Source organism: Mya arenaria, chromosome 2 (genome assembly GCF_026914265.1).
Source record: "Mya arenaria isolate MELC-2E11 chromosome 2, ASM2691426v1".
Taxonomy (NCBI): domain Eukaryota; kingdom Metazoa; phylum Mollusca; class Bivalvia; order Myida; family Myidae; genus Mya; species Mya arenaria.
In genome coordinates this window covers 70,664,440-70,675,928 of record NC_069123.1, presented here as the reverse complement: position 1 = coordinate 70,675,928, position 11,489 = coordinate 70,664,440, and the positions used below count along the sequence as shown (strand labels likewise).

The following is an 11,489-nucleotide window of genomic DNA, read 5'->3' as shown; positions in this document are numbered from 1 at the left end:
AAATATTTCTATGGAAGTGTTACAATAATTCTGTTACTTGAAAAATTACTTACATTTATACAAATACATATAGAATATGTCATAATTATGGAAACATTATGCCTGCCTAAATATATAAACCAGTATAACATATTCAGATCAAAATCTACATGTCCAAAATAATTTAACACAACACTGAATTAAAACTGCTTAAAAAATGTACAAAATATAAACATATATAAAAATAAAACAAAAACCTAGATGACACAGCCATAGAGGACACAACCATAGATGACACAGCCATAGAGGACACAGCCATAGTATCACCATGCAATGAGAATAAACGTAATTATTGGAAACAAAGATTTGGAATGGCTTAATCCTGTTTTGGAATGGTGGGACAAGGAATGAAGGTTTCATCAAAATATAGCAGATCTTTACTTTATGAAAGTAAGTTAAAGTGTATAAGAATGTGATATGATCACAATCATCCCATCAATGAAGTTACACACATGTTGAGGTTAACTTTTACAATAAGGAACTTTAATACAACACCAAACTGTCCTTCTTATCTTAAGGTTTTGCTAGATAACTTGTACAATATTGAAAGACACTCTGTATCATATATATAAAACATCACAACATCAACCAGTAACACAATAACAAATAAAAGTTCGCAAGACAAAACTTCCTTAATTAATTCATGGAGTATCTCTCTGAATATTTCCTATTAGTGGTTCAAAATACAAAAGCGCAACAGATTTAAATAAAATTCATCAACATGACCTTTATTGAAAGTTAATGCTTACAATAGAAAATGTTATATATATTGTACAAACAAGTGTAAATCTGTAGGAATGTAATTAATTACCACATACATGTAAATCATGTGAATTATAATATTATGACCAGAAGATTCTCTTCCATTCTGTTTAATTCCTGTGTATTTGGCTATAGAGAAAATGGCCCTAAAACAGTTACAGCCTTGTTTGCTGTTCAGCTATCTCATCGTACACAGGACTGTAAGGGTAATCACTCTTTAAATCCTCAGTGTCCGGGGAATCTGGAGTTGCCTCCCTTATACCACTGTCTACACTACCTCTGGGCTCTCTATAGGCTCCAAGAACAATATTCCCTTCATCCTGCTCTGTTAGGTCACCAGATTTCCGTTTATCCTTCAACTGATTTAAGATGGCTGCACCAATGGGTGGTGCATGTTCGTCAGGAATTTCTAAGTCGGACAAATGGTCTTCAAGAATTACATCATCTGGCTCGTACACATAATTTGGCAGCTCCGACCGATTGTCTGACAGTACACTCGTCCTGGCAGTTGAGATGTCTGAAGGATGCGAACTGCTGACTCTAGGTGACTCGTAACCATCAAAATAGGCAGAGACAGTCTCGGATTCCACCTTATGAGACTCACAATCTGAATCTATCACTCTGTCTGCCTCTACTTTTGAATCTTCAGATTCTAGCTTTTCAGTCCCACAATTATCTGAAGCTAATGACTCATCCTCACTTTCTGTTTTGTTTTTACAGCCCTCATTGTTACCATTTAAGTTCTTTCTTTCAGGGGGATGGAAGGTAAATGTACTAACATGTCTGTAGTATGTTGGATCGGGGCTGGGGTAATCATCATCACCCTCAATGATGCTGTGACGATCCCTTTCCATCTTCTCAATTAGCACCTTGATTTCTTCACTGGTTGCATAAGCCAGATCTTTCTGTTTGGCCCTATTAGTGACATCTACTCCGTCTTGCTTTCCCCATGGCTCATGGTAAATCAGGTTGGCATCTCTTGCCTTTGAATCTGAGTCGTTGATTGGTTCATAATAATTCGCTTGGTGAGACTCTTCAGCAAAGGGAAGACATTTCTTGCCACCAGACTCGTGTTTCCTGTTGTTTTTTCTGAAAATTAAAATGTAATGAAACAACAAAACATAATTATAGATATTGTTAAAACATTAGCATGAATATTTGAGATGGGAGTAGCATTCTCTTCAAAAAACGTTTTCACAAACATGTTACTTTGAAATATCAACCACAGAGTGTATTCAATTTTCATCAAACATTGTTGAGTAAGAATTAAAAAAAAAAATGAAATTAAAAAAAAAAGTCATTCAATTACATAAATGAAAGTGTTGAAAGGTTGTGGGCATGACAAGATTGATTTTACACTTTTTACAATTCTATTTACAGTCAATAAAAATCAAATCTAAAACATATTTTGAATGGCCCCAAACAGTACGATAACTGATACATGCCTGTCATTACCTAAGAAAGGTTATGTTTATTGATCAATTTTTAATACAATTAGCTAGTTTCTGATAAACCTATATGTACTGGTATATATGAACATTGCTTTCATTTCATAAGTCTATTGCTAGTGTAAAGTTACTTAAATTAAACCAGAGTTTTGACCATTTGAACCAGGTAAAGCAAGGCTGTGTCTTTTAGTCAACATGTTTCCATTTTCTGTGTAATGATCTATTCCCCTCAGTTTATTAAAGATAAGGTTACAATCTTATGAATGTTTTTAAAAGTGGTCTTTTAATTTGCAATTTTTCATTTTTTAACATGTCATGTCAAAAAGCAGTTTTGACAATATCAATTTGTGTTCCTTAGGTCTGTACGCCTGCGGCCTACAACCTAAAGGAACGGAAGCTTAGATGTTGCAAATATTGCAAACTTTACAATTATCTTCAATTTAAAGAATGCATAAAAAGTGAACTCTAAATACTTTTTTCTAATGATGAGACGGACCACCAGCAACAGCAGCAGGAGCACAACTACACCAGCAACAATTCCTCCTACCAGAGGGGCAAGGGCTGTAAATAGAAACATATCATGCATTATGATTGTTATTCAGACATAACCAACTTGTTTCTTTTCAATTTTGTCATTACCATTCTGGATTACCAGAGACAGATGTTTGAGCATTATGCCACATCTCCTTCATTGTTTTCTGGACGGAATTTGTAAGTATGATTTTGAAAACCATTGTAACTAAGAACTGACGTATGCAATTCTAGATAGATTTCATAACTAATGAAGCAAATGGCAAACATAAACTGTACATGAAGAGTTTGTTCTATTTTACCTGTGTTTTGTTTTTCACCTGGCTCATCATCGTTTTGACCTTTTCCATGGTCAATGGCGTCTGGGTCCAGGTGAATTATGGCTGAAAAGACAACCAACAGGGCGAGGTGAGTATCTAACAGTGTCTCCAAAGTTTCTCTCCCACTTCATGTTAGTCGTTCAAAAACGGTTGGAAACCAAATTCAAATAAACAAGTTCAAGAGAAAGTGTTATTTATTTTTTTCAGGTTGAGTGTAAAAATCCTAGCAGCTTATAGAATCAAGCTCAAGTCTGAAGTCCATTATATGAGGTCATGAAAAAGTACACTTTGTGGCGTTCAAACCCACACCCTCTCTCGTGTGAGCCTAACAATAATGTATTATAACAGCACTAGACCCGCTCACCTAAGAAAGCAATAAAATGCATTCTTCAAATACATGCATTTCATGCTACAGATAAACATATACATACTGGGAGTGTTTTCGGATTTGTCCGGGACTTCCTCCACATCGTCAAGCTTATTTGATTGACTGATTGGGGAGGCAGGGCACCTGCTGGCTGTCTCGATGCTCCGCGGTCCGCATGTCACGCGAACATTAACTTCTGGATTTGACGCTGAAATACATGGGGGAAATGAGGTCTTAGTAAGTTAGGTGGATAAACATTGATGGCCTGATGTAAGATAGACCAAATGGATGGGGACTTACAGTGACACAACAGGGAGAATTATATATTTTTTGCTGTCAGTACAAGGACTACATACTGGGGTAAATGTTTCCCCTACCAAGCTTCAAATATGAACAAGTTTGACACTTTTTCAAGGACAGTTATGATACTAAAAGCCAAGTCTGAAAAAGCCTAATGTCAACAAAAACAACAGGATATATTTTGTTCAGTCCTCGTGCTTTCAGAAGAAAATCTTTTAGCACTACAGAAGAATTTTATTATGTTACTTATACAACAAAACACACAGGTGTGGAATTTAGAAATAATAACTTCTGCAAACATGTATTGGGCATTATCCACAAAAAATCTGTCAAAATTTGATCAAACCCTTATCATGAAATAAAGTGACTCAGGTCATTATTTTATTTGTTAAACAACAATAAGAACCAAGCAGGCATAACAAATTGATCGTAATCAAAACACAGAGGTGACTTCAGGGCATGGTAAGACACTTAAACCTTCATAGAGAAATGTGACTAGAAAGATAATCAGCTATCAAATGTAGTATTCTGTAAGAGCACATCATAAGTACTTATATTAATGTAACCAGGTGTTAAGGAATAAGTAAGATTATGACATTACAAATTAAATACCTGGGTCGAGGTTAATTGAAATGATAGGCAGCTGAAAACTACATTCATAAATGAAAACTGTAGCCAAAATTCAAACTTCAATACATTAACAAGACAAAGCAAACCTAAAGTCAAAAATCAAAAAAATCTGCAATATAGTTAAAACTTGGCTTCTAGTAAGTCCACAAATCAAATATTAGTTTGGGCGATTCTTGATTTAATAGTCAATTTAAGTCAACAGAGAAAAATCAACACAAATATTTGTACTCAGTTCAAAGATTTTCAAGGAAAACCACAAGTCAAAACCTTCTTCCGACAATTCTGAAAAACAGACAGTAATTCAAAATGAATGACATTTCTATGAATCACATCCTAATTTGAGGTTTTATGTGTATTTCTGACACTGATACATAATTTGGCCCATGTTAGCTGCATTTTAAATTGTCTTCAATGTAGAATTTTCCCATGTACAGCAACAATAACATACGATCATGGTACTAGTAATTCAGAATTACAATATTTATGTAATAGTTTCAAAAGCTAAAAGTTGTTTGTATAAATACTGAATTAAATATTTTTCGTCTAAAATCCCATGAAGTATACAAATCAGTGCTGATCATGAATGTAAGTGAAAGAGAAGATCGCACACCAGCTAATAAAATGTACAAATACAGACAATTTACATGAAATTGCAATCATTACATAGTGTGGATTGCAGCTTAATATATTAAATTGCCCAGATAAAAGGAGTCACTGAAATATTAACAAAATTTGCAAATAAAACAAGTTAAACAATGGAGAGTTACTCTTTAGAATGAACATATCAATGACATTTATTGGCAAAAGATGTTCTGATATTTCAAAACATCAGCTGAATTTTCCAAAATAAAGCTATAGCCTTTCAGATAAAACCAAGATTTAAAGCCCTTCTTGGGCTGCTTTTAAGGAATAGAGCTGAGGCCCTGCTAAAGGGAAATTTTGTGATTGATTTTTTTTCAAATAAACACAAATAATTCTAATTCTTAAATGAAACAAAGTGTAAGTGAAGGTTTTCTCATAGAGACAATCTCATTCACATTATTAGTAATACAGTAAATCTGCAATTGCTCGAGGACTCCAGTGTCCGAGCTAAAACCTCATAGTATTTTTATTATTTCTTTTATTTATATACTCCATATATTTTGTCAATAGAATAACTATTTGCTAATATCTTGTGCTTCATGTTCAATTTTTTTTTATGTTTTTGCACGACAATGTGCTAATTAAATGCAATTTAAGGCTCTTAAAATGCTTAAACCTCATGAGCTTCAGGGGGCTTCGTCCCCTCTAACCCCCACAAGGGTGCTACCCTGGACATGTAAGGGGGTCTTTCGAGGCCCCCTGAATCCCCCGCAAAAAAGTGGCAATAACTTTTTAGATCCCAGAGGGAACCCTGCAGATTCAAGTTTCGCAAAATCAAGGATTGATAATTGTTTTCAGGGATTCAAATGATGGGTGTGTGTACGCTCAAATGTTGGACTGCTATGGTAGTGTGTTTTATTCATTTTCTATTACCCATTTACATTTCACACAATTAACTTCTCATAATTATCAACTAATAGCGGTCATGCATGCGTAAACAGTGATGAAGGTTTTTTCACACCTAACCAAATTTCCTTTCAATTATCATTGCAATTTTTACAACTTGCGAAAAATTTAACACCGAGTGTATCGTATTTGTAACGTGTAACCAACATTGCATTCTTCATGACTTAATGTTTCACATCATTGACAATTTGCAAAGGCTGTCAGGTTGTTAACAATTCGAAAACATCGCTATTTCAAAATTATTTTTTTTTGGTCCCTATGATTTCGGATTAACAGTGTTCAACTGTAGAAGGGAAAAGTTTGGGACCAAGCTTCAACCTCGAGGGACTGCCGGTTCTCGAACAACCACCTGTTCGAACGACTGCAGTTTTACTGTAACAGGATTCTAGTGCCAGCACATTAAAGACGAAAAACAACAACTTGTATCTTGGTCACTTTTTGTCCGATTTTGATAAAAAAATCTTCAAAATATAATATGTTAACCTCACACAGGTATTTTCAGAATTTTAGGGGAAAAATACACCTTTTAAGATGGGAATTAGGAACAAATTTTAGACCGAAAATCAGTAAACGGCACCTTGATATGCCTTCAAATCCCGAAAATGTTTTAATGAAGTGGAGCATCAATACTGCAGATTTGGTATACATAGCAATGACACGTTTAGTACCACGATTATAGCCTACCCATACATAATGTTTACCCATATTCTGTCATGGAACTGTTTATTCGCATTTTATGCGAACTGTTTTGTCTTACCGGTAATTTCACTTTGTGGTAGTTGTCTTATCTTTGGTTTTATTTTTCATTCGTAAGTAAAACGTTTTCGCACATGTTAAAGAAGATTTTTATGTTGAATGTCCATTTAGAGTCCGCACAGTGTAAGTTTTATCATATTTTTGGTGTATTTTGATAGATAAATGTATAGTTTACAATTCAGCAAAGTGTCAGTTTGTAATAATTCGTTTTTATATGAAAATTCCTCGATAATATTTTGTACGCTTTCGGACTATGACCTGTTCGTACCAAATGTGTTTTTATGGCAATTCTTTATGTTAACTTAGATTTTGTTAAAAATATTCAAGTACATATTGTTAGGAACACTATGTATATGAGAACTATTGTCTGTTTTCAGCTTCTTACCGATTTGACACCAATAAAGATGGTATGGTTTACATGGCTGTTATTTGTTTATTAGACAACATTGAGGCAGTTATATATTCTTTCATAATTCTTTTTTTCCTTTAAGGATGTTAAAAGTGTTGAGGTATACAAGATTATATGCAAGTTGTTTAATAATTCCAATTACCTTTCACTTCAAGCCAGACACTCTGAGGATACTCTCTGTGCTTTTTATGCAGGTAAAGCATCACATTCTTTTCGCTGGTCACATGGAATGTCTTGAACCCATGCAGGAATGCGTCTGGATGGCAAGAGTATCGCTTCAGATCCTTCTGACCGACCAACTCAAGACGGCTGGCTGTCGTACACTTTGATATGTTTTCAGTGTCACCAACGCTGTGCAGGCGAATGTCAACTGCCCGAAACTCTAGTCTAGTGCTTGTGTTGCACGAGTCTGGAGTTACAATGCATGAACACTGGTCAAAGTTGTGGCTACTGAGAACAGCAGAGTGTTGGAGATGGACGGTCTTGGCTGTCACAGTCTGCTGGGAACACATGTCCACAAACTGGTTCCCTGAAATCAAAACGGGGTATTTAAACGAACCAATTCAGAACAACAAGGAATTATATTTGAAAGAATTTGGGTATTTGGTGTTTTAAATCACACAATGTCTACCCTGTGAAAAACTGAAAATCAATGGAAGAGCAAGATTGTACAAAAACTAAAGGAATCTTTCAGAATGGTTAAGCAGAGTTTGACCAATTTGGAACTGAATGTCAGCCTTGATGATTCTCAAAGCTAAAACATTTACTATTTTCTCAAGTAATTGCTGAGATATTAACCTGTGTGCTTGCACGCAAAACCTTAACCAAGGGGTGACGCTGACGCCGACGCTTGGGTGAGTAGTATAGCTCTCCTTATTCTTCGAATAGTCGAGCTAAAAATAGAAGCACGGCAATGCGACTAAGCCAGGTGTTTTTTTACAGTAATCAGTAATTTTTGCCAATTAATTTCTTGTACGAGTTAGGCAAAAGGAGCAGCCTTTATCATTTCTTTTATCAACTAGAAATGTGTCCATAGGACACGGATGCCCCCACTTCGATTTTTTGTCACAGAAAATAAGCCATAATGATTATTCAGGATAATCTGCACAAGGGCAAATCCTTTTCAAAAATTAGATCGGATAAGATATTTTTTAAGTATTGTTGGGAAATAAAGGGCCCTAACTCCTAAATGATTAAAGCGATTTCCATGGCTATCGAACTTGATCAAGGTATTATGGTCACAAACATGTGTTAAAAGTTTGGTGAGGATTGGACAAACAGTTTTCAAGAATTAGATCGGAAACAATCTTCGGGACGTATTTTTCAAGTCTTTTTTTGCAAATAAAGGGCCGTAACTCCTAAATGACAAAAGCGATTTCCATGGCTATCGAACTTGATCAAGATATTATGGTCACAATCATGTATGTAAAGTTTGGTGAGGATTGGACACATACTTTTCAAGAATTAGATTGGAAACATATATTTTTGAAGTATTTTTGGCAAAAAAGGGCCGTAACTCCTAAATGACTAAAGCGATTTCCATGACTATCGAACTTGATCAAGATATTATGGTCACAAACATGTGTTTAAAGTTTGGTGAGGATTGGACAAACGGTTTTCAAGAATTAGATCGGAAACAATCTTCGGGACGTACGTACGTACAGACAGACAGACGTACGTACGGACAAGGGCAACCCTATATGCCGCCACTTTGTGGGGGCATAAAAAGAGACGTAACTGAAAATTACTCGAGCTAACTAGTTTCTTATATGTGTTTAGTTTGGCTGCAACATTTATATATATATACTAAGTCTCATGAGAATATCTTTCTCCTTTTTTTTGGAAAAAGACAATGGTTGAACTTTTTACAAGTTGAAATCACTGAATACCAATTACAAATCAAAATGTTTAAACTGATTACAATCACTGTTATAAAAATGTAAATTTCAATTTCAATGTAAATTCACTGTTTGTTGAGCAAAATTTGAGAAAATGTCTCAACATATTTAAAATCCTATTCATCAATTACACACTGTAATTTTGTCAAGCTGACTACATGAACATGATATCTAATATTTTAAAATTCTGCTTTCTGAGTCAAAGTCTAGAACTCAGACTCAAGACAATAGTGAACACAGGCTATGGTTAACCAAGCAATATGCAGGCTCATTATGAAATTTCTCATGTAAAATATAATGGTTATTATCCATGTTTAGCATAGAACATTGCTTTTATCATGTCCGTTTCTTACATTGAGGTTCTAGCAGATAGAGATCGTGCCAATTTTGAAATCTTCAGACGGTTTCCATGTGGGTGAAAGTAAAATTAATGGAATCAACTTCATAATTCTAGTTGTCTTTCAACACAACAATGCTTGCCCTTTCAATACCAAGATCTACATGCCATTGCTGGCTTGACACAAAAAAAAAACACACCAGCTTTATCATATAAATTATGAAAGTGCCTGAGTGGGAAAGCTTTTTGCTATTGCTACTGACTACAAATAGAGGGTTTGGGAAACTGACATCAATATTCATCAATTCTAACTAAAGTTGTTGGCCCGAAAGCAGTGACCTTAACCTTGACTCCAGCCCCCTTGAAAGCAATCCCAAGCTTCCTCTTTACTTAAGCTACCAACACAACAACTTTCTTCCCTTTACATCAATTCTAATTAAAGTTATTGGGTGAAAAAAAAAAATTCTATTTTTAGTAACAACGACCTTAATCTTGACCCTACCCCCCCCCCCCCCCCCCTCTTAATCAATCCCAAATTAGCTCTTCACATAAGCTACCTACACACCAACTTCAATCACTTTCCATCAGTTCTTTCGTAAGTTATTGGGCAGACTAATTAGGCATTTTGAATTACAGTGACCTTGACCCTTAAAGCAATCCCAAGATTAGCTCTTAAAATAAGCTACATGCACACCAACTTTTATTACTATCCATCAGTTATATAGCAGAAACAGTTTTTCTATTTCCAGTAACAGAAACCTTGACCCTGACCCCCCCCACACCACTCAAAAAAACAGATCCAAAGCTAGCTCTTCACATAAGCTTAACCTACACACCAACTTTCAACTCTATCAATCAATTCTTACCTAAGTCATTGGGCAGAAAACATTTTCCTATTTTTAGTAACAGTGATATTGACCCCACTCCCCTCAAAGGCAATTCAAAGCTAGCTACTATCCATCAATGCTAATATGACTTATTGGGCAAAACCGAAGGTTTGAAGCCTGCCCAGCTGTCCACCCTATAATCATATCTCCATTCTAATAACCTGGGTTTCATTAAAAACTTAGATAAAAAGTCATCAAAGGATTGAATCCCAAAAAGTTTGTTTGTGGAATAATTGATGTATTCTTAATGAAATAACATTAATCACAATCTTTTTTCTCTTTTTAATATATTTAAAGACTTAAAGACCCAAGCCCCATTCCTAAAAAATGAGAGAAAAACACTGCAAGAGACACCATTTCTGGACCATGTTTTCTTTGTTAGCACACAGATATGGTTATAAAAAAGTGCCTAACTTAAAGATAAATACAATTGAAATCAGAAAAAAAACAATAATGTACCTAGTTATCATTTTAAAATGCAAGACATGTTTCCAAAATGTCTAGATACTACATCTAATGTTCTCAGAAGAGCAGTGCATCAATACCAGACTATTAGAATGTCTTTCTGGAACATCAGATTATTTTGCATCGCAAAACATTTCAATTAGCACAAAGATTTATGTCATAATTTACCAGATTTCCCAAGGAGATAAAATACACTACTTAATTCTAATTTATAGAAGCCCGGATTTTTAAATTAAAATCCAATATTTCCCGAAGGAAATAGCTAGTTTTAAACTGGTTTCCCAGTTGTCAATCCACATTTATACAACAATTCACAGAATTCAAAAACAAACATGTGGGCAAGTTTGTCACCAGTCTAAATTAAAGGAAACTTCTCGTCTATAAAATTGAAGATTTCATTAGTACTAAATAGACATGACGGCCCAATCAAGCCAATTGGAGAAAAGAGCAAATCTGTCACCCATTTCTCTCCGGAGCTTCAAAACCCATTAACTGGGATATTAGATTATGTTCCGTCATTGGGCATTCTGTCCTATCAGCAAGTGCAGTCACTCTGTGTGATTTTTTGTGCACTTGGTTTTCGCTTAATGTCAAACTCATTCAAAATTAATCACAATTTTGTTGGATTTATAACTGCAGACTAAAAGACTCCTTGTGATGACAAAAACAGTTCCCTCCTTCCCCACTTGTTCTGTATGAAACAAATTTCTTCTCGAAGGGGGGGGGGGGTCAATTTTGATGTTTAAAATCTTTACTATAAGAGAATATAATCATCCCATAATGAAAGTTTCC

The 11,489-nt window shown here is 35.0% G+C and overlaps 1 protein-coding gene across 2 annotated transcripts in view; it reads right to left on the bottom strand.

Annotated features, from left to right (window-relative positions):
- The window catches only part of LOC128224425 (uncharacterized), a 27,216-nt gene continuing 15,727 nt past the window's right edge, over nucleotides 1-11,489 (bottom strand). The window contains exons 3-7 of one of the 2 annotated variants that reach the window (XM_052934276.1): nucleotides 7,253-7,639; nucleotides 3,532-3,675; nucleotides 3,083-3,163; nucleotides 2,723-2,810; nucleotides 1-1,878 (exon numbers count right to left, since the gene is read on the bottom strand). In XM_052934276.1, the coding sequence (XP_052790236.1) occupies nucleotides 957-1,878; nucleotides 2,723-2,810; nucleotides 3,083-3,163; nucleotides 3,532-3,675; nucleotides 7,253-7,639 (1,622 nt within the window). In that variant the 3' untranslated portion in view covers nucleotides 1-956. Of the gene's footprint in view, nucleotides 1,891-2,722; nucleotides 2,811-3,082; nucleotides 3,164-3,531; nucleotides 3,676-7,252; nucleotides 7,640-11,489 lie in introns of both variants that reach the window. The other variant, XM_052934269.1, reaches the window with a different exon arrangement.